General features: G+C 44.6%; 1 protein-coding gene across 4 annotated transcripts in view; it reads right to left on the bottom strand.

Annotated features, from left to right (window-relative positions):
• Window positions 1–24,201, bottom strand: part of TMPRSS2 (transmembrane serine protease 2) — a 499,201-nt gene that overhangs the window by 272,679 nt on the left and 202,321 nt on the right. For all 4 annotated transcript variants that reach the window (XM_069636039.1, XM_069636041.1, XM_069636038.1 and 1 more), the window contains one exon: window positions 4,170–4,235. In XM_069636039.1, coding sequence (XP_069492140.1) covers window positions 4,170–4,184 — 15 coding nt within the window. In that variant the 5' untranslated portion in view covers window positions 4,185–4,235. The remainder of the gene's footprint in view (window positions 1–4,169; window positions 4,236–24,201) is intronic.

Genomic DNA, 24,201 nt, shown 5'->3' with positions numbered 1-24,201 from the left:
CTGAAATACTTGTGTATGAGCAGGATAGAAATAAAATATCAATATCAATATCTTCCTAGCATTCAATCAAAGATTTGACTCGGGATGAAGGGATGAATCAAATGAAGTGTGAAGGGCCTATATCAAGAGGATCCAATTCCTTAGTTCAATGTCTAGTCCTTATCCCAATCCATACGCTTCCAGGCATCTGCACCCAGGAAGGCAGCGTGCAATACACTGACAACCAATGGGCCTAGACTGCAGGGATTGCTTTGGGAATTCTAGGTGCCATGCGGAACCACCCAATCAGAGATGCGACCTCTGCAGGTCGGTCAATAGAGCATCCTCAAGAGCTCGCTCAGCAGACAGGGAAGTGAAAGAAGAATGAGGTCAAGAGCAGATCATCAGTGCCACAAGGAACACATGGGCCTCCTAAAGATCAAGAGAGGGGGAAATAGCTAGGGAAGGGGCCACAGAATAGTCGTGCCTCAATACCTTGGGCCCAGTTCAAGGTACCCATGTGGGGAACGGGATATACGGCTCTGAGGATGCCAGCGGGACAAAACCTGGCTTGGATTGTGAATTGGGTCCCAGAGAAAATCATTCTTCAGCAAGGATCTATCCTGGCTGACTAAAAGAGATCCCAAGCAAAACTAGCAGGTGGAAAGCTGGCATTGGGCACCATCATGATTCCTTGCTTAACTTTGACCTAGTGGACCCGTGCAGGACTATCACCAGAATACCATACAAATCCTCCCACCTGCAGACAAGGAGGCAGAGGGCATCTCCACATGGGGAGGGGGTGGGTGCACAGTGTCAAGGCCAACTAGAACCCAGGATTGAACAGGCCACCAAATCAAAACCCTTGTTACCCTAATTGTCCGGTTATCCACAATATCAAAGGAAGCACCCATTTCATAGCTGTGTGGGGGAAAGAGAACAGTGTTCCAGAGCAGTGAGCTTGCGAAAGGTGCAAGCGCACGAGGAGGAGGTGGAGTACAAGAGATGTGGTGGTTAGATAAGTAGTGTCAGGTTTGGACTGAGCCGGGTGACAGGAGATTCCTGTGTCCTGGGCACCACAGTAGCAAAGAGGCCAGTGAAAGATTCCAAGCTAGGGCACTGAGGCCCATGGCCAAGAGACTGGAGAGGGGCCAGACAGAGTATTACAAAAAGGTGAAGTTAATCAGGCGTCATATCCATTATACTGGTAAAGTCAGGGGCTCCATTTCCCTTAATATAGCAGAGGCATATAAGATATCAGCCAAGCAAAAAGTCTTGCTGAAGGGTATTGCCCTATCAGTTATTGAAAGGATTATGATATAAAATATTGAAACTGGATGCCAACAGTGTTTCTACATAAAGCATACCAGCTGTGCCCAGCACAACGTACACTGATTTGTGATTTAGCACCCAAGCATGACCTCACTCACTCACTCACTCACTCACTCACTCACTCTGCTGTCTTTCTCTCTCTAACCCTCTTTTTCTCATAATCTGTATTTGTTTGTATATGGGGTTTTATGTAGCATAAACCTAACTAGGAAGCGACGTAGCGCTTTACATGCCATTAAGGCAAACATAGGTGGTAAGGGGGATTACAAAATGTTAAATGGGACGTTCTGGTCATGCAGGTGTGATGTGGCAATGCAAGGTGGCACCAATGTTTTGACTGAAGGTTAAGGTCTTAAATTGCTTTATGAACTGCATGGCGCGGCCCGAACTGCAACCAGGATGGTGTTCCGGTAGGCAGGGGCGTAACATGTGAAGGGCTGTTTCATGATTTAGTTTTCTTGTGTGTGCCTGCCTAGCACCTGGCGGAAAGTCACCCATCTAAGCTACACAGTTGTACAGCTACGTAGGCAGGCATGACACCACTGCATGCATTATATAATAATGTAGAGAGTCTTAAAAAGTATTCTCTCTGGGATGCGAAGTCAGTGAAGCTCTCATAGGATAGGATACATTTGGTTGAATTTCTTGGTTGGTGGCCATTATTGGGGCCAAGTGCATCACAAGAACGCCTGTGAAGAGGTTGTTTCCCACATTGATGTGGGAGATTTGCAGGGCCCGGACTGTGGTTCGGTTCTAAAGTCCTTGGATGAAAGAAAGAGTTTTATCTTCCAGTTAGTACCAGCTGGATTGAGCCTTTTTGTTGATAGGCCGTCGGAAGGAGAGCGTGATGTCTTGAATCACCCCAGTGATTTGGCATTCAGGACCAGATGGGGGGGGGAGGGGAGAAGCTGTGAAGGTGAATGTCATTGAGCCACCTACTTTATATCCTGCTTAGATGGGTGAATGAGTAGGAGGGATTATTTATTTGTGGGAATGAGTTTCAGGTAGGTGCTCGTCATCCAGGCTTGGATGGTGCCAAGCCAATTCTTGCGCTGTAAAATGTCCAGGGCACCACTGACCTTTGGGTATAATTGGACATTATACACAAATTTGTGGAGCGAGATGTCAGAATCTTTGAGAAGTGTAGCCAACGGCTCCATGCATAGATCAAATATCACCAGAAAGAGTGTTGAGCCTTCCAGGACTCTCTTACTGCAAAGTAGACAGGGTGACAGTCTGACCTGCAGTTGCCCATCTTGATGGTGTGGTTCCTGTCAGAGAGGTAAATTACAAACGCGTTCTGTACTGTGTAGGCGCCTATCTTTTTGTGGGTGAGACTTGTGTTTGTGTTTTGCTAGTGCCACCACAGCCATTGTTAACAGTAGTGTGACAGAGGGAAAAAAGTGATCTTGAATTGGGCGTCAGGGGGATAAGCGGGAACAGAGTTTTCTATGGTTAAAAGTAAAATGAGAGCAGTGACAGAAGCATTTCAAAAGGTGGGGACCAGCCTGGTATTTGGAGACGTACACTACCATTGCATATCTCAGTAAAGTCACAATCACAGCAAGGATAAATTGTCCATACCAGGGAAGGGAAGTGGGATATGGGTGTGCAGGGGGTGCTGCAGTTCTAGAGGACCAGAGTGCTGGGTTTAAATTGTGTTAATTGCCATTTTCTGTTAGTTAACAGGGAGTGTGCATGCTGTACATTGCCTTTTTGCTCACAGACGGAAGAGGTAATTGGTTTTAATCTGAGCAAAACCCCTTCCAGGAAGTAATGACATTCCTATAAACAAAATGGTGTGCATTATCACTTCCTGTAGATTGTGTAATCATAGTAAGAACTTTACAATTGTCTTACTGAGCAAAGCACATTATCAAAACCTCGAATATCCATGTACATTATTTTCCGATAGAAGGTTATCAATCCAAAATGGACAGTCTGGGACAGTTATATTGTACTCTTTCTAAATACTGTGAAGTATCCTATGGATCCCTCACTAAACCCCTGCCATAGGTCTCCTCCCTGGTGGCCAGGGAAAGGCAGACACTTTCTGATCCGGATCTTGTGGTGGTGATCTGCGGGAGTATCACCTGGGATGAGACAAGGCTCAGGGTGGTGAGGAGATCCCGTGGGATGAGACCCCGTATTTGTCCTTTAAAAGGGAGCACCTTTTAAAGTTGCCAGAACAGGTAATGGCCTCTTGTCATTATGATGTATCTTAACTACATGTCAGATCTGTGGCTCTGGGCCTGAACAAACCTTAACAACAGAAAGACCCTTTAAGGTATTTCAGGATAAAAGTAATTCTTACTCCCAAAGGTATAATGGGAAGTAATTTAGAAATATTGCCTTACATAGACTGTCTTCCTCTGTAACAACACATTCTAATGGTTCATTCTTAAATTACTCCAAGGGAAATAAATCTATCCATAAAACCCAGAATTTACTCAAAAAGAACTACCTGTGTTGTTGGAAACTACAAATCCCATAAGTACTGGGACGAGGAAGATGGCTGAAGAGTCATGCTGTAGTAGGTGTCAGGCAATTAAGCCTAATGACCCACAACTGAAGGTACCTCTGAAGCATAAAAGGTCCCCTCAGGTGCACTGTGGCTGTAGTGTATGCAGTAGTAGCAGATTCATACATGTAGTTGTGCATTTACAAATTAAGGATTATGCGTTTTGCTTAACTAAGATGTTACGTATTTGGACTAACAATAAACATTGTTATGTAAAAAAAGGAACAGAAACAAACAATTTGCTGAGATCTTATGACCACAATACTTAAAAAGGAATAAACAAGTGGTCAAAAACATTTTGCTTAAACAGCCTTTTGAGCATTATAAACACACTTACAGAATGTGTGTACATTCTTAAATCCCGTGATGAGGCAGGATTTCTTTCTTGGGTTTCACCGGAGACCTGAAAAGATACATAATTGGAAATGATAAGACCACCGTTCTAACCAACACAATTTTAACAGGGAAAAGAACTAAGGTCCCTGGTTTTCAGGGAGCTTAAAGCAATACAAAATGTACATGCCTCCCCGTCTTCCAAGGAGTCTGTCACGACGTTGTCGCTATTGTCAACCACGTATTTACATTTTGTACAACACTCCAGTGCTACATAACCAGGTTTGTCATATACAAAAATGCTAGCAAAAATACCATACATACATCCCAGGGGTTTTCAGGGATTCCTGAACTCAAAACATCTGATTAACACACACCTATAGGCGCACCATACCAGTCAGCAGCAATAGTGGCAACAAACAAAGAGGAGAGGAAAAAAGAAAGAGGAGAGGAAAAAAAAGAGAGAGGGAAGGCAAAGGAAGTAGCAGAAAGAAAGAAAGGGAACGAAAACAGAGGAGGAAATAAAAAGCAGGATTAGAGAAAGAAAAAGAAGTAGAGGAAAGAAATACAGTTGCAAGGACCAACGAAAGAAAGAGTGAAGAGATGGGTTGGCAGAGGAGATGGGTAAATCGCAAATGTACTTTTTGACTGTGTCCTGCAGCACACACTGCACCTTTGTTGCCTGTCCTTTGGATCCAAAACATCTCATTTTGGCACCAAATGCCTCAACAGCTGGCCATCCCAATGGAGTGGCCAGAGTAATGCGATGGTCATTTTTTTCCCAAATCATTCTTACGCCCAATAGGTCCTGTCACCGATACATTTGCACTATTTTGACTCGATTTGATCTCCAAAACACTGCAGACACATCCTTGCAAGAAGCAGTTCAGCATTGTACCACTAGGAGGCTCCTTGCCAATCAATCAAGTGCTGCCACACCGTTCGCCAGACTTCAACCCAGCAGGCTGGAGACTGCAATCAGTGATGGGAAAGGGAGGAATGTGGGGTGGGGTGGGGTGGGGTGGTGCTGGGGACTCTTCCCCAAAATTGACGAGGGGGTTGAGGAAAAGAGAACGGGTTACCATGCAGGGGGGTCAACATTCCGACCAAGATCCATTACAAATGTTTATTATGACTTCTGCAGTCAATTCAAAAAGAAGACAAAGGGGACCAATGAAACCTGCATTAGAGATACCGTACAGCCCATGCTTGTCTACAGCCCGTGCTTGCCTACAGCCCGTGCTTGCGTACAGTCCAGGCTTGCGTACAGCCCAGGCTTGCGTACAGCCCAGGCTTGCGTACAGCCCAGGCTTGGGTTCAGCCCAGGCTTGGGTTCAGCCCAGGCTTGGGTTCAGCCCATGCTTGGGTTCAGCCCATGCTTGTCTACAGCCCGTGCTTGCCTACAGCCCAGGCTTGCGTACAGCCCAGGCTTGCGTACAGCCCAGGCTTGCGTACAGCCCAGGCTTGCGTACAGCCCAGGCTTGCGTACAGCCCAGGCTTGCGTACAGCCCAGGCTTGCGTACAGCCCAGGCTTGGGTTCAGCCCAGGCTTGGGTTCAGCCCATGCTTGGGTTCAGCCCATGCTTGCATACAACCCATGCTTGTTTGGAAGTCATGCCGTCTGGAGGTCGCCACCATGTGTCTTTAATAAATGCTGCACTGGAGGCTCTCACAGCAGCCCTTAGTTTTGTTTTTAGGGATTTATGATTACATGTCCTAGAATGCATGAGGCATAACAGCATTTACTACACACAACACACACATACTGAGCATGCTATAAACAGAGACCATCTGCACCGCACAATGAACCCCCTCCCCCACAGCACCAGCTTCTCTTGAGTTACTTTTGCGCTGAACCTGCAACCACCCTCACTGACCTCCCTCTCACATCCATTCACACCTCCCTGAGTGCGGAGTACCAAGGCCTGCACTGTTTGGCTCATCCAGGGCCATCCAGGAGACTTTATGCTCAGGGTAATGAGGGAAGAGTCTGCATGTAAGGCAGGTTCAAAACATGTTCAAATTAATAGAGAGGCGGCAGCAGTGAGCGGTTGGCAAAGATGGCTGGAGATGATGAGCAGGGAGAGCACTGGGCAGGTACTGGTTGGTGTTGGCAAGGAGGCTGAATGGGATGTGAACTGGTATTGCTGGCGACACTCCGTGATCCAGTCTTTGCCATAGTTTGGTGCTAATTGTGATTACTATTCTGCACTCTTGTGAATATGTGCTGTACGCCCCCTGCCCCAGAAACGGTGATATATAGCTTGTTTACTCATGGCTATCGCCACCTCCATGAGCCCACACTAATAATGCAAAGGTAGAAGCTTGAGAGTTAAGTGAGAGGCAGCAGATGCGCTTATGCACAGTTACTGATGAGTAGCATAGGGCTTGTGCAAAGAGCGAGAGAGCAAAAGTGCCTGAGCACGTGCGAACGAACTTGGATGCGTGTAATGCCCACCAGAACTCTTCGGTCCTCCTCCAAAATTTTACTTCAAATTCCGAGTTACCGTAGGGCACGAGTGGGGGGGGGGGGGAGATGAATCTCGGTTTTGGCTCCCACTTTCTGGAATTCTCTTATGGTGCATCTTCGAAACACTGTTGATCACCTTCAGTTTCGGAAGCACCTGAAACCATATCTTTTCCGAGATTCAGGCTTCCTGACCAGCCCCTCCTCCCCCACTTTCAATGTCTTCTAGCGCCTAGATGCCTTCGGGACATAGTTCACGCTCTACAAGTCTTCATACAATACAATACACCAAATACGTGTACTCTAAACAACAGAAATGCTTGGCAAAATAAGTTAGAACATGGTAAATGGTTGTGTAAAGTGATTTAACCCTTTAACCCACCCATAAGTGCATTCGTCATAAATGTTTTTGTTATACAATATTCGATATACGTTCATTCTTTAAAACATTTTCGATATAAAGACTGCATGCCCTCCTTCTTCGTGTGCTTTAATAAGTGGAATACACAATTCTGTTATGAGCTGGGGAATAAGATGTGTGCTTCTACCAAAGAGAGAAAAGATCTCAAGCAGCGTTTGCTGTGTGCCCCCTCTCTTATTTGTGGCCAACAGAGCCAATCACGTCTTTATGGAGGGCAAATTGCCAGGGCCCCTCACCTCATGATGGCCCCACACAAAGAAGTCGGTACCCATTTTTACATAATAAAAGTGACATGGTACGATATTGTATAGCACATTGCCAAGGCTCTGACTCTGTTGCTTCTCTGTTGTTGACAAATATGATCTAATCAATTCATCCTCTAATCCACTAGTATTCAAAGGTTTTCATACTGAGCCCGCCACCACCACCCCCTCGAGTACAAATATTGTTTCTCGCTCCCACCCAGGGCTCCCAAGGGATGCCCAATGGAGTACCAGGCACTTTAAAATATATGCAGATGTTCTACTGCTTATGTTTTCTATTAAAAGCAATCACCCTAATCCTTTGTTCTATTAAAAACAGATCGTAAACCCTTGCAAAGTTTGCCGCCTCCACCCCCCCCCCCCCCCCGAGAAGCCCCTGGACATCCTTTGGGCCCCCTTAGGGGGCCCAGCCCCACAGTTTCATGACCATTGCTTTAATGTGTTCTATATTCACTGTACTACATACAGTTTGTGCGTTCACTACAGCGTAACTCATGAAGCTTTTCAGCTTTGTAAGGGGAATATATTGACCATGTGCCAGGACTAAAGTTGAAATGCATATCAATGTGTTTGAGTGTTAAGTACTTGTTGCAGAGATATGTGTTCATATGCCAGACCATAGTACCAAATTCCCACATGTCTCACTCAACCGTTCCTCTCTCTGAGATAATCCTGAATGTGTATATACTTTGGTCATATTAACATTTACTGTCCCCTCCAGCTAAAATGAGAAACATTGAAAGTCCTTGTTAAATGTATTAATTATAGCCGACCTTGGGATTGAACCGCTACTGCACTATATAACCTGATGAAAAATAACAAACAACTAAAGGTGAAATGTCCCATGTACCCTCGACTTGACCCTGTTGTGACAAATCCCAGCGTACGGTCACTGCTCTTATGGAGGGTGCCCGTTCCCATGAGGCCAGCACGGTGAGGCCACTACGCGATAATCCCCCTGGGGGTGGTACTCAACGGACGGATCCCATGGGGAGGGAAACACTCAATGTGATCAATGACGACTACCTTTGGAGAATGCAGTATGCAACCCCCATCTCTGTCCCCTCTTTCCTCTCACCCCACTCAGCCCTCAGTGATCCCCAACACACACCTATGTATTTCCGTAGTGTAGAGGACCTCATTCGTAAAGACCATACTGGGATGAGGAAGAGTGAGGCCTACCCATTTGGAGTTTACACAAACACTGACTCAAAGAAGAATAGGCAAGGAGGCAAAAGCCAACTGTGGAACCAACCTAGGTGGTTAAGTCATCTACAGCAAGGGCCAGAGATAAAAAGGGAAGAATGATTATGCATTTCGACAGATCCTCCCTGGAGGAATCAAGAGCCAGCTAGAGGCTTGCCAGAGAGAACAGGAAAGGCTGACGGAGCCTTGCTGAACACACACTCTATTACCCATTTTCCAGGCTGGATAATCAGAGGCCCAGGATAGACTGGGAGTTGGACCACACAGTCGGACCAAGAAGCACACGCTGAGAGGGACCATACCTGGGAACACTCAATGTTGATGCCTGCAGCTGGAAGAAGCAGTTCCTCGAAGCCACCTGAGCAAGCCATTAACGCCACAGAAGGTACCTGAGTTACGGGTTGTATTTGTAAGTGATTTCAACCCGGGACTCCACCTAAGTCAATGCCTAGCGTGTGATGCACAGCTGGAACCCTTAATTATTTATTTATCTCTATAAGTTCTTTTTTTTCTGAATGATATACCCTTAAAGCACGCTCCTCTCTTTGAATCCCCCGGTCACACTGAACCAGGAAGCAGGCTGTTTTGCAAAGTTAAAAGGATTTATTTTATATATTTCACAATATATGTATATCAAACTATTTAATATTTATACAAGGATCACCAATGGGGTGATGTCACAACAACTCTCTTTAATCACGCAGAGTAATAATAGGAAAAAATAATGCAGCATAGAAGAATACTTTGTGTGGGTTCAATCAAAATGCAATGTGAATACTCTTTCCCCCTGCACACTACACAATCGCCCCAATAGGCAATATAAAGAGATGGAAGGAGAGAAAACAGGTTTCAGGAATACACACTAAACAAATACAGTATCAATCTCAATTTCCCCCAGCAAACTCAGAGAAAAACAGGAATGATTGCAACTTGTCAAACTGGTTTTGAATTTGGCTTTGAATGGAATGGTAAAAACACTGAAATATGGATTTAATTGACTAAAATGGTTTTAATACTAGTGGAAAGCTGAGGATGTTAGCTTCAAGTGGACACTTAAATCTCGTTTCTAGCATACATGGTGAAGAAGTTATGAAGGTTTTTGTAGAGGTCGTTTTTTTCAGAAAGTAAAACAAGGTTGTGCTTTTTAAAATTACAAACAAGGTTTCTTATACTAGGGAGACTATGAAGCCACAAACTACATGACAGCACAGCCACCAGTCGAGAGACGCCTCTGGCTGGTTTTTTGCCCGCCGAGACGCTTGTCTTTCTTCAGCAAATATATTGGCGCAAAGATGATTTTAACACTACTATACCAAAGGACTATAGGGATGAGAGAAAGATTCAGGTAAGACCAAAGATTTTCTACAATGCAGTTCTGGATATAAGAGTGGGTTTGGATAGGGATGACTTATGGATAATACATATGCTAGAGACAATCCTATGCTATGCTATGGATACTCACTACCACTGTTTGGAATGGACCTGTCAGGGATCTGGTCAAAGATTTCTGGACTGGAATTCTGCTAGCACACCAGACTGGACTCCAGGCACTCTGGTTCTGCACTCAGCACGGCACTCTGGACACTGCACGGTGGAATTGGACTGGTTCTGATTGGTTGGTCTGGTTTACAGCTATCTGGTCATAGCTCTGCTCTACTGGGTCAGATCTCTGGATTCTGGCAATAATTCTTAGCAAGAAAGCAGCACAGCTCAGTCAGGCTGTTCTTTTTGTTGTTCCCCTTAAAGGTCTGGGGTAAAATCTGGTTTCAGGATTTTAAAAGGACTAGATGAGAATGGTTCAGCTTTGTAAGTGGGCCTTTCTGCTTTCAAAGTTCTGCAATATGTATTTCTCTTGCAAAGTGCTTCGCCAGCAATCGGATGGCGAGTGGATGTGTGTCTTCTAGGTCCTAAACTATCTCTATTTATGTATTTTCTAAAAGGGTGGGTATGCTGACTTCTACTAGGCACACCCCCTGGTATTCTATTGGTTAGGGTCTTTCTACTCCCCTGATTTGAGAAGAAAACATGGTGTCATGATGACGCTGTATTTTGTAATCCAGGGAGTACCTCCCGTTGTTTCTGCACATGAAATCTATTTTTCATACAATTTCATATTTACAATTTTGCAACCTTAATACCAATAGCATTTTTACATCAGATATTTGTTGGAGCAAGTATTCATCCGAGCCCCGTCTTGGTGAGAGCTTGGGTCTAGATTTGGCAATTTTTTGCACTTTTGGTCTGGTACCCAATGTCAGATTTGTCCACATTTTTACACATATGTGCGCATGACATCTGGGCATAATCATGTGAAGTTTCATGTTTCTGGCATCACCACAATTACTACAAAACAACACATTCTGTAGTCTTGTCCCTGAACATAGCACAGAGTTCTGAGTAGTTTTAAACCGTGACCAGAATTTTCATGTTAACCACACTATATTTTACACATTTTTACCATTTTGCACAGTCCACTGTCAGTCCTTTTAAAAAATATACTTTCTTGTGCTTTAAGAATACACATAACTGTCTGTCCCGCCTCCAAAGTTTTGGTGGGTCAAGAGCAATTCCAGCCTCTTCCCTCTGGCAGGAGTTTCTGTTGACACTTGAATTTGCATATCTTTTCAATCAAGGAAGTCTTTTTGTCTCTCCCCAGAGCAGCAGAGCAAAATCTCCTCCCCTCTTCATTAAAATCTGAGTGAGAGTTCCTGTGGCAGAGAGCAGAAGGAAGGTACCTTTTGTTTGGGGCACGCTGTGGAATTTGCTTTGAAGTTCTGTGGCTGGCCTCAGAGGTTACTTTAACTCAATTTTTTTAAAATTGTCTTTGATAAAATAAACTTACATTTTCAAAAATAGGCAAACAGATCTCTAATTTCAGTCTTTTTAAACATAGAGATTGAATAGTGGCAACCTATATTGCTTTTGATGGCTAGTCACTTCATTTCAACCATTTCATTTTCTTGCACAAGTTTAAACTGCCAGTGTAATTAAATGACAGCTTTCAAATAGGCGGCCGACGGTACTGCGCCCATATTTTACAGATTTTCAGAAACAAGCGCACTTTTTAATGTGGATATTCTTATAAGGGATTCTGCTTCTCCTGACATTGTGTGCTTATGTGGATCCTTTAAATAAGGTGATGGTTGCCACCTAGCAAGGATGTTGGATATTTCCTGATGTTTTGAACTATGATTTTGCAATTTCAGCAGCCAAGGAAAAACGGATTTCAGAGCACTTCTGGGTTTCCTTGCAATGAAGCACTGCCTTTCAGGTAGTTTCCATTTCACTCTGTGGGCAACCAAATGACAGGTTTTATCAGTGTGGTCTCCTGTTCCCCCACTGATACAGGCAAAGTAGATTGGCAGCCAACTTTTACGGTTTCACTGCGCAATTCTCAGAGGTTTTAGCACACATAGGGCTTTTTGCAGCCATGTTGTTGGTTCTGGTGAAAGCAGCACACAGTCATGTCGCAGGGCAGAGCCTAGTGGGTCAATGCATCCCACATATTATTGCTAGTTTTTCCCTGAGTTGGGGAAAAACTATCAAGAATACATATGCAAACCAGTCCCTGGCAGGTTAGTGAACCAGGCATGGGTGCGACATACGATACACTTGAGAGAAGGGTCTGGGACCCAAATGAAGTCTGGAATACTAATATCTGCAGTCGAGTCTGGAAGGATAGTGGACCAGACTTGACATTACATTTTGTAAACTGGAGAGAGAGAATAGGGAAAGAGACTCTCCCCTGATACTTGGGAACTGTTTGTGAAATAAGAAGGACTACAGTCAAGTCTGAGATAGTGAACCAGACTTGGTGCTACATTTGTGAATTGGAGAAAGAACAGAAGAAGACAACCATCCTTCCCCTTTTGATAATTTCAGAGTGTGTTTTGTGAAAATGAAATAAACTGTAAAAGAGATCAGGAGGGAACTGAAGACTATGAGCTTCCCCTTTTTACCAAAGTGTGTGTGCCTGGGCATCTCGTTTAATCACATGGTGCCTAAACTATTAAAATTGTTTGTCACTACGCTTTTCATAATTGCAAGGAATTAAGCACATGTGAACTATTGAAAAATCCTCACTCATGGTTAACTAGCAATAGTGCTGCCTCGTATGTAATGATAGTGATCATTCAGACATTAAACAACACAAAGGCCTTAATTTTTGGGGTTTACAGTGTCCACAAAATTGCCTTGTTGAGGATGGCCACCAGAGAGTAAGGGGAAGAAGAAAGTATGATGTGTAAAAAAAGGGGGGGGGGTGATGGGCGAGAGATAGGAGGGTGAGACGCTGGTAAAAGAGGAGATTGCAAATCCAATACAGAGAGCATGTAGAAAACAGATGAGTAAGAGGGAGGTGAGAAGAGAAAGGTGATTGGGGAAGGGGAGACCTGAGTAAGATGAGTGAGAGACTGGGTGGGAGAGAAAGGAGGGAACACCAGGCTGAGAGTGGAAGAGGCAATGATAGAGAAGAGAATGTTTGTGCAAGAGGGGTGGGATATTGTAGCCCATGGAGCTAACTTGATGTGATACCTGTGGATCCCTAACTGAAACCCTGCCTAAAGTCTTCTCCGAGGGGGCCAGGAGAGGGCAGGCGCTTCCTGATCCCAATCCTGGGGTTGGTGTACTGCGGGAGGATCACCTGGTTGGAGACAAGTCCCAGGGAGGAGGGGGGGATTTCACAGGATGAGACGTTGTACTTTTCATAGGAGAAGAATTTGTTTATCCCAGATCTAGACGGGGAATTGGCCTATTGCCAATTTAAAATACCTTTAGTAGGAGGCTGAGATGTAAATGTAAATCCTAGAGAAATACTTCCACTTAGTGTTGGACTTAAAGAACCTATTTTCTGTACCCCTAAAAATTAATATCCTCCACAAGGTCAAAGGTATGCCAACAGGAGTGGAGATCCTGTAACTTTCTCTCCCAGATACGTCTCTAAAAAGGTTAAACATGTTTTCTCCTATTATAATAACATCAAGGGAGAGAAATCTTTATTTAATCCTTTGGAAGATATAGAGAAGTTACAACTTTGCACAAAGGACTGCATGTCCGAGAATCCCTCTGTTACAGAGAAGCAGAAGAGGGCTAAAGAGTCATGCAGGAGCTCAGGTCAGGCAGGCAAGCCTAATTACTTTTGACTGGGTCAGGCAATTCATTCTTTGGGCCTGTACCTGAAACCAATTAACCCTCCTGAGGGTCATAAAAGGCTGTTGCAGGGAGGAGCAGTAGAAATGAGCTGGAGTGGAAGTGGAAGGTCGGCAGTAGCAGAAGTAAAAGGAGCAGAGCACGAGGCGGGTAGTTCACAAGGAAGTGTGACCACAGAAGTGACACCGGAATAGAGGAAGGGCAGATTTCACCTGCAGACTCTGAGTTGGTCCTGTGCTCAACAACCCTGTTTGGCTGTGGCAGCATTGGAAGAGGCTGGAGGAAACAAGCAGTCTTTCCAGGTGTGCCTAATTGCTGTGAATGCAGATCTGAAGTTGTGCATCTGCCCAAGGCCCATGTGCAGAATCAAGCCGGGAGAAACTGGAGAGTAGAAGTCTTTCCTTTGAGGAGATCGGATCAGAGACACCTGTGCAGTAGAGAGGTGTGGGTCCCAAGAGTGCCAGCAGTAGTAGTTGAAGAAAACAGCAGGGAAGCAGAAGCAGCCTGCAGTTACAGTGATTGGGGAGTCGGGAAATAGAAGCTCCCGTGCATAATTGAGCAAGATAAACTTGTTCGTAGAAGTGGAAAGTCCTATTAACAAGGGAAATGTAACACGGGATGAAGATATAAAAGCTGACACACCTGCATGCTGTAAAAGCCTTTTTCTTTTCCCATTGTGAAACACAACCCGATGCCAAGCGGTTGTGTGTCTTGTGTTCATCCCGAGAACGCTGCCGGTAAACCAAGAACTCCTAATTGACTCTCCCAATGCGTTACAACCCAGTTTTCACATATTAAAAAGCTGAGCATGCAAAATGTACCTTGGAGGCTAAGAAACTGACCGAAAGATGGGCAAGCACAATTTTGAAGTGGCAGTTCTAAGGTAAAGTGAAATAGCGTGTGTCCAATTTCATTTTTATTGGAAAACTGATCTTTTGTAACAGCACGAACAATAAAGCAGAAGTTGTAAAAGCAGTAGAAGCTGAGCAGAGAACAAGTACAGCCAAAGCCAATAGCTCAAACCCTATTACAGCATATCCAGCTCATCTAAGACCTAAACAATATTGTTTCAGAGTAGTTGAAGTTGCTTTACCTCAGAGACATCTAAGACTAGGAGTGACAAAGATTATCCAAGGCTGGAGAGAGTGGCATTATAGACTTGGGATAGCTACTGAAGTCACAGTGTTTCTGAAGCTGGGGACGGGAGCTGGGTACTTGTTCAACATCACTGAAGTTACCTAAATATTTTTAGTTCAACATCACTGAAGTTACCTAAATATTTTTAGTTCAACATCACTGAAGTTGCCTATATATTTTTAGTTCAACATCACTGAAGTTGCCTAAATATTTTTAGTTCAACATCACTGAAGTTGCCTATATATTTTTTAAGTTGTAGCAGCAGTAGTATAATTGAGATTGGTAATTCCAAGGCACCAGGAAAGGCAAAGAGGGTGCCCTTTCTTGTGACAAGAGAGAAGAGTGCCTTGGCAGCCTGTAAATGTCGAAAAAGTCTTGTGGAACTTGCATAACCTTATAAATTGCAGTAGCAGCAGAACTGTGGTCGTAAATACAATTATCAGTATTGTTGTAGGTGAAAATATTAGATGCCAAAAGTCAACTGTAGGGCAAGGGAGCCAGCTCTCATGGTTGCATCCAGGGAGTTGGTGGAGAGAGATCAACTTCCAAGTAGAAGCATCCTGACAAAACTGAATGTAACAGACACCGCAGAAGTTGCGAACAGAATAGTTGTCAAGCAGAAGTGCTATTTCTGTCATCAGCTTTGTTAATCTTGTCCTGGAGAGAGGCTGTCCAGGAATACCATTGGTACTGTTGTTTTCTTTTTGGAACTTGGAACGGGGAATCTTTTCATCCATTGAAGAAGAACTGCTAGCAGTGTATTTTTATTTGTGTGAACTTTTGTTTCTTTGGGACTTTGTAAGACTTTTCTTTTTCTTGGAAGAAGTGACTTTGGGACAATTCTGGGGGTGAAAGATCTGCCCAGGACAAGTAGAGGTCATCCAAGATGCTGGCTGTTTGGTAACCTTTCATTTATATTTTGTTCATGTTTATTTAAATGTTTATGTTGTTTAGAGTGAAGAATAATATTGCAAATGCTAGGAGGATTTCCATTAGATCCTAGACTAGGTATGGAATCCCCTGGTTTAGTTCGTTTTTGTGTGTATTTTTGATTACAATAAAATGTTGAACCTTGAGAATACTAAACAAAGTCACGTTGCTGACCCCTCACACAATGTAGCTAGGACCCTCTGGAAAGGTGTGGGGGTTGGATAGAGTCAGAGGGATCTGGAGCAGGGGAATTTACATAGAGCAGATACATGGTTTTTTAGGGAATAGTGGAAGCAGTGGCAGTTGTCAGCATCACTTAACTCTAGTATTAAAGAGCTCCATAGAGTTATTCCTCTGGCAGTTGAATGCCAAGTGCCTACACAGTGCTTTGTCGAATTTCAGGATGATAGTAATCTTAGAGTCCAGAATTTTCTGTTCCTCTTGATGGGTACACATTAATGTGTCCTGCACAGTAGTGCATGGTAATAGTGAATGTGCAGTAGCGCATAGTAATGTCGTCTGTGACAGTAGTGCATAGTATAATTTCTTGTAGATGATGCATAGCAATGTCTCCTGTGACAGTAGTGCATACTATTGTCTCCCGTGACAGTAGTACACCTTTAATGTCTCTCGTTTGCATCCCTTAAAGATTATTTCTAGTTATTTGTGTGTGCTCACAAAAACCAAGGAAGAGCACCAGTTTTTTATGTAGTAACGGTCTTTTTTTTCACGGATTTGATTCCATGTGGATTATTTTCAAACCTGAGGTGCTGTGCATAGAACATGATGGTGCATGTGAATTGACTGCAACCAAATTAAGGAAACCAGATATGATGGGGAAGGCAAGTATTTGGGACTATGCAATAAAACGCTGTGTGAGGTCATTGGCGAACTTCCCAAGATTCGAGGAAACTTGTGCGAGATCGAGATACATTGCGATTTCTGTGAAACTTCACAAAACTCCCTGCAAGACTCGAACCTCAAGGGACGTTTGAGAGAGACTTGAGGGTATTTGAGGTTCACAAATGGAAGTTTGAAGTACAGATGTCTCAATATGCAAGTAAGATAGCAGAGTAGGTTGAAAGGCCAGCTGCAGACATTTATATGCAAACCGTAGGTCACAGGTTTGAATGTGGACAGGTAGGACTCTCCCCATGCCCCCTCATTAAGCGCCACCTATAAACCAAAACGATAGCATTCAAATACATATAGGGAGACATGGCTTATGAGGAGGGGCACAAAGCTTGTAGGTGTTGTTTGGGTATTTGACCACCAATTGACTGCCCATGGCCGTGGTAATCCCTATGGCCATTACCACCCAGTTCCTGTCCCTACTGACCAAAGCACCTACTCATGGGAACTCTGAGCTCGCTTTAGTCAAGCCTTACTGTTAGGGAGTTTTACACAAGTTACTGTCTGTGACAGAACTTTGGAAAGCCCACCTTAGGTGACAGGGCTGTATCCCTTAGGTTTAGCCTGAACTACCCAAAGGTTTGGTAACAATGGCTGAGCAGCCAGGCTTTGTCTACGAGGGAGAAGGGCTGTAGTGAGGCACACAGTACTTGGAGCATACATGCATTTCAAGGATACACGGTCACACTAGTAGTTATATAACAAATAGTCTGTTTATAAACACTCAGGCTTTAGAAATAAGCCATGTAAGTACTATTCACACAGTAATATTAGAGTAGAATAGAAGGTAGCACACTTTAAATCAAATGTTAACCAACACAAAAGTGAATGACTGATTTGTTATTTAATATGCGCCTATACACAAGTGTTTCAAGGCGCAACAAGGGAGGGGGAACAGAGGGAGGACAAGACAACGATCTTACTAGGCCTTGTGCCATTGAGATCCTGCAAGTGCGCAGACAAGAAGTGCAGGGTAGAGGGTAAATTGAGAAGTGCACCCAGAGCAGCAGAGCCCTGAGTTAAGTGCTGGGCACCTGGGACTACAAGGGGCAATCCTAGCCCAGTGCCAGGATGCAGTGCAAGTAAGGCCAGGCTGCAAGTGCAAGGGGACTGGCCAGGGGGTGGGGGGCTGGTGTCCTGTAAGACTCAGGGGACAACCAGGCAGCCGGTCAACAGATGGAGCGGAAGCAAGGGAAGGTTAGCAGGGTAGAGGGAGAGAGAAAGAAGAGGATAAAAAGGTAGGTCTTGAGGAGTTTCCGGTACTTATGGAGGTCTGACTGAAGGTGGAGAGAGGCAGGGAGATCATTCCGGAGGGAGACACCTCCAGGGTAGAGAGTTCTACCCCACAATCTCTGCTTGGAGAAGCGACTCGCCTGCAGAGAGTTAGAGGTAGACGAGAAAAAGGCTCTAGGAGGAAGGTATTTAGGAAGAGAGAGTTGAAGGTGATGAGGGCCACTGCCCCAAAAAGCCTTGTGGATGATGCAGATGGTCTTAAACTTGATCCTTGCAGTCAGCGGGAACGAGTGGAGGGATCTCAGGGACGGAAGCAACTAGTGAGTTAGAATAACTACTGAAACAAATAACACTTTAGAGGGAAGCCCGCCAAAGGAAAAAGACCCATCAAGATCTCCCCCAACAGGAAGATAGAAGAAGGCTCAAGTAAGAACAAGTCATCATGAATAGGGCTTAAAAAAGAACAGTCACCATTTTAGGCAATTGGGGACCCCTGTGTTCCCTACCGCAGCTGCAAAGACAGCCTGAGGTAGAAGTCCACAAAAAAGTTGGCAAAAAGGTACACTGCCACTAGCCTGTCATATGAACTTGTAACAGTAGCTAGAAATTACTGGAACAGTGAGAAAAGGGAGACCACGTTTTCCCTCAGTGCTCCACATAAGGTGGAGTGTACTGATCTCACAAGAAATACAGGATTGACAAAAGGGTGTCCCCCTTGCCATGGTAACATGTGTCCTTGCGTGGAAAATAAAAAGGGAAGCTCAAGGAGCTCCCTGCAACACTGCACAGAAAGTGCTGCGTACTGCAATTATAAATTGTAGATGCCAGGAGGAAAGCATAACTCTATGAAAAAGTATCAAAAACAGATAAAATAGGGTTCCCAAGTACAGAGAAAAAGAATGATTGTGTGTGGAAAAAGGTTCCTACTCACTCATGAGAATCAGATAAAAACCAAGCGTCCATAAAAAAGTGGTGGGGGGGAACTCACAGGTGGAGAGAATTTCACTCAAAAAGGAAATCTACTCTAACACTTACCATCAAACTTTGTGCTCTCAGTGCTTGCTAGTGTTTTTTCAAAGCAGTCTTCTGAGGGTTAATGACTTCATTGTAGTTGTACATGCTGCTGGTGTAATACAAATGTCGATTTATAAGCACTAGGCGTGTCCTTCACTGAAGTCCTGTTAAAAACAAGCATTGGCAAAGCCAACAGTTTTGGCTTGTGTATAAGTATTAGACATTTGCAGGCCCTGCTGTTAGATGCCCAATTACTCACACCATTTTGCACCCGATACCATCCATGGCCAGGTAATATCACTATGGCAGTGCCTGGCAAGTGCCTTTCCCATGACTAAACCGCCAAAATGTGGTACTTCATGCCAGATTCCTCTTGCTACCGCTAACGATCTGTTAATTTCAGTAGATTGTACCGTGATATTCTGTGCCCACAGAAACCAGGCACAATTTGCAGAAATACATGGTAGCTGCCATTGCAGAGCTCTTCAGTGGCTGAGTTTACCATGTATTCACTGCAATATGTAAGGAAGGCATGGTAACCAACAGTAAGACAAACACAAGTGATCACAGTTCAAGGGTGTTTACTGAACTTCAACTGGATTTGAAAAACGCCTATCTAATCCTAAATCTAAAGATGGGATCAAACTACAGCCATCAAATAATAATAACGCAATCCTACTATAGTCTGTCAAAATAAAAGGGCCAATACTAATAAACCTATTGCCAATCCTTACTTCTAAATACAAATAGTGTGGTAAACAATGTTAAGCAAAAGAATGTGTTCAAGAAATTATATGTCAGGATATTCAAGCCGTTGGCTTCCCTTCCCCATGTTTCAGCACACGACTAGGCGGCACACTCAAGCTTAGCACACTCTGACTTCTATAGCACAAGGATGCAGTTTAAAACCTCAACATCAGGGCCTTCTGTGCCAAAGTCTCTTTGCCATTCAAAGTCTCTTATTTCAGAGGGCCTGATGCAACACAACAAACATTAAACTTCCTTTCTTCTTAGGATTTCACATATACAACTTCTCAGGTGATTTTCTGTTCACCCTAGGTCTCCCTCCGTTGGGCCCAGACCAAATGTATCTACTTTTCCAAACTTTCTTTACTTCATCAAAATTGAAGACTTTCGACTGTGCGCAGGATTTTGCTCGACCCTTTGCATGACCACTTTGATTCACAATTCCTCATTCTCTTCTTGATATAACCTTTTACTCACTTTCACTTTTGTCACTTCTCAGCTGGATAACTTACAGTGACCTTCGATTCAGCACCCACAGTGTGCCAGACCACTCTGTCAAAAGGTATTGTATCTTGCTTTTAAAGTTCAATCACTCATCAGCAGTTCAACTTTACTTGTGTCTCTTATCACACGCGTTTTAAAAATGTTCGTTCCAGCGCTCGTCATACAATGTTGCTGCTTGCAACATTGGCTTCAACACAGACCGATCTTCTATCAGTCTCCCCAACTCACCGGTTTTGTTGTTTTCATTGATGCTGCTTTGATCTTGGAGCCAAGGATGGTACAACAGAAGCTGGTGCTTCTCCCCGTCTTGATTATTGACGCGGGAGGACCCTTCGTATCTCTGACACACAATCCAGGATTCTTCAGCCTGGTTTCCTGGTCTTACGTTTTCTATTCTTGAGGTTTCCGGAAAGTAACGGTTCCTTGTCGAAAAGGTCAAGTAAATTTCCCTCCTTGTGATCCCCTTCTGTTTTGCCATCTTTCTTCTCTCGTTCAGCTGCCGTCTCGAAACTGCTGTTTCCTTGTGTGCTTTGTCTCGCCCAGAGTGTGCTCTCGTGCTCCGCCTTTTATCCGTGTGTTGAAGCTTAATGGAAGTCAGGAGTGTGTGATGATCAGTAATTGCTTGCCCACACCTTACCATTGTATTGAGACACATCAGGTATACTGCTCGGGTGTTAGTCTGTTTTCTTCCATAGCGGGCTGTCCATTTGAAAGTGTTCGGCATTGTAAAAGGGAAAGCGTTCGGCGTTGTAAAACGGGTGTGGGGGTGGTAGAGTTCCTAAATGTCCTACCTATCGGGTAAAGGTGTTATTGGGAAGGGGATACCTCATCTATCCATCTGGTGTTCCATTCCCACAAGACCCCTCCCCCAGGTGATCCTCCCGCACTGATCCGCCCCCAGAACTGGATCTAAAAGCGATGGCCATGTCCTGGCCGCCAGGATGACAGATCCCTGGGGACTAGTGGGTGAGACACCTTCTGGTTTCTTACAAATAGCATAGGAACCCGGGCAAATCCTGGGTTCTGTGATTTTCAATGCATTTGTACATGCGGTGAATACATGAAAGCATAGTACGATTGAAGAGACGGACCAGAATCAGAGGGAAGAGCCTGGATGCACAGATAGTCTACATTTCAAATTCCTTTAGTCAATGTATCAGTGTCCATCTTTCTTTTTGCCATTTGCTAATGTTTACATTTGTTTGTGTTGTCCACAGGGATTTAAGTGGGCCAAGGATAGCCAGGGATCAGCCCTGGCAGTCTCCAAATAATGCCCTTGAGCCGGGGCTCTGCAGGGTTCTCTGAACAGACTCCCCTCACCAGATCTTTCTTTGCATAATGTAAATACAAAGCTGAGTGACAATGCTACTCTTTGCCAGTAGATGTCATGTTTGTAATTATAATTACAATATCACTTAATCACATTTAGAGTTAGGATATTTTCAAACAGGTTTGATAATTGCAACATATTAAATTAAAGCACATTTAATATACATTTTAAAGTATAATTTACTTTCTTTCATTCAATGCATGAAAACTCAATTAGGTATGTTAGGTGGTATAGGTAGAACTCGTCACAGACCATTACTGCTACTACAATTTCATCGAACTGTTTTCAATTAATGTAATCCAAAATATATGCAGAGAGTTGGGTTGGGGTAATAATTAATGTGGGGGAAGAAATAGGGCTGCTGCAGGGTGGGGTGGTCTCCCTCCACATATATTTCTGGTGAAATGTACCTGAAAAGCAAAAACATTCCAAGAAATTGTAGTAACAGTCATGGATTTGATGAAATCGCATAGATCCATGTTAGGGGTTCCATGTCTTAAAATCGTGGCAAAAATGGCTGTGAATACAAAATATTGTGGCAAAAATGCTGTGGTTTTGCCGCCACAATCATGTAAAGGATACGGGGGACACCCCCGCAACCCTTGGAACCATTATACCATTTAAGGGCAGCGGGGGACACCCCTGCAACTCCTGCCCCTTAAATGGTATAATGGGGTACACCTTTACCGGGTCAAACCACAGCATTTTTGCCATTTTTTATTTTACCAGCAACATTTGGCTATGATTTTATTACCCAATACCATGTAAGGTCACTCTTAATTACACAGTCCCCATCTCATTTAAAGGCTTTGGGTGTTTGAGGGTGTGCAATACCTTTTTAGGCCCCACACCCAAAAGTGTGCTTCAGGGCGCTAGATCACTGCCCTCGATTTCTTATTCCACTTAAAGCACTGGTTATTCTTATTTATAGGACAATAGAACCAGCAAGGCAAACAACCAAGTTTTGAGGGATTTTCGGAATACCCAATATGACGGTTCGGCTCTCAGTGCAGGAGGCAAGTAATTCCTCTGTTCGGAGGCAATCTAGGGGAAGCTAGATCCTCCAGCTTTAGAATGTCTGACTTTCGATTGGAGGAGGCAGTGAGCATAAGGGGTCCTCGTTGGCCTGGAGGATTGGACTCTGGAGATTTTCTGGGAGAGGTGAGGGGGGCAGTGTTGGAGAGGCATTTGTGGGTAATGGACATGGTTTTGAAGAGGATACGTTCATGAATCAGAAGCCAGTGCGATGCTCTCCTGGCGTGCAGAAATATGTTCCCTCCTGGGGATGTTGAGGGCAGCGCGGAGAGCATTGTCTTGTATGACTTGCAGCTTCAAGGTTTTTGGACGAGGTGCTAGCGAAGAGTATGTTACATTAATCAAGCCTAGAGCCGATGACTGAATGAGCAATGGTTAGGCATCTCTCCGTGGATAGAAAAGGTCTGGATGCATTTAGTAATTTGGTTGCATAGGCTCCTGAAGAGACAATTGCTCTCACTTGGCAGGATAATGAGAGGGTGGCATCAAGGTAGATGTCTAGCGTCTTCACTGACGGGATCGGTAAATAAATGTCGATTTGAAACGCTGAGTATTGGTCATTGAGATGTTTAGTAATGCAGGGGCCCTACAAGCAAGTGCTCGGTCTTATCCCCGTTCAGGCAAAGGCAGTTTTCTGCCAACCATACCTGAATGGTCGAGTAAGAGATATTGGCCCTCATTACGACCCTGGCGGAAAGTGACTGACCGGACCGCCACAGCGTAAATAGCGTTTCCGCCATTGCACGATGGAGCAAAGTGCGGCTCATTCCGACCCATCGGGCACGAGCACCACGCCATGGCGGAAGTGCAAAGTCCGCGATGGCGGAAATGACCCCAAAACGGCCCACACCGCCGCCGTACGGCGCCCTAGGTGCAATACCGCCACTCATCTTAGCGGACACCGCAGTGAGCGCCAACCGGAAAGTACGGTGACCGTAAATATACGGAAACGGAAGTAAAAGCATGGTCCCGGAACGGGAAACATCACGCCGTACACCTATAAAACCACTAAATCCACACAACCATTAAAAATACTACCCTGAGACACATCCCAACCCGTCATCCACCCTAGTGAAACCAAGAAAAATGGGAAAAGTAGCGAAGAAAGCGTGCGACCGCAAGCGGCAGGTCCACTTCTCCCGTGAGGAACTCACCGTACTCACAGAGACCCTCCAGGAGAATGCAGCCGCCGTCTTCTCCACGCAAATGACCAGGACGGCACTTGCGAACAAGAAGGCCATATGGGCCCTGGTGGCACAGCGGGTAAGTGCGGTGGGGACCGCACCCCGCAACCCACAGCAATGCAGAAAGCGATGGGACGACCTGCGGATACGCGTCCGTAGCATACTTTCTGCCAACCGCAACATTGCCACAGCCACCGGGGGAGGATCGGAATCACCCATCAAGTTGACCCCCTGGGAAGAAATCTGTGCCTCCACCATAGGAATGGAGAGCATAGAGGGAGTCGGAGGGATGGAGAAAGGAGTGCAGACATCCGAAGAATCAGGTAGGTGGCCCAAATAAAACAATGCCAAAACCACAATGTCCAATCATGTGAAGTACCACGTGCCCACATAGTGCAACAGTAACACATGTCCAGGAGAACGTCCACATACATAGGCCTGATAGCACACTTCAAAACTCACATCAAATACATAAATAATTAAAAATCCTAAAAACACCCTCTACA

This window comes from Ambystoma mexicanum, chromosome 7p (genome assembly GCF_040938575.1).
Source record: "Ambystoma mexicanum isolate Mex_15411 chromosome 7p, UKY_AmexF1_1, whole genome shotgun sequence".
Classification (NCBI taxonomy): domain Eukaryota; kingdom Metazoa; phylum Chordata; class Amphibia; order Caudata; family Ambystomatidae; genus Ambystoma; species Ambystoma mexicanum.
This window is presented reverse-complemented; position numbering and strand designations above follow the sequence as displayed.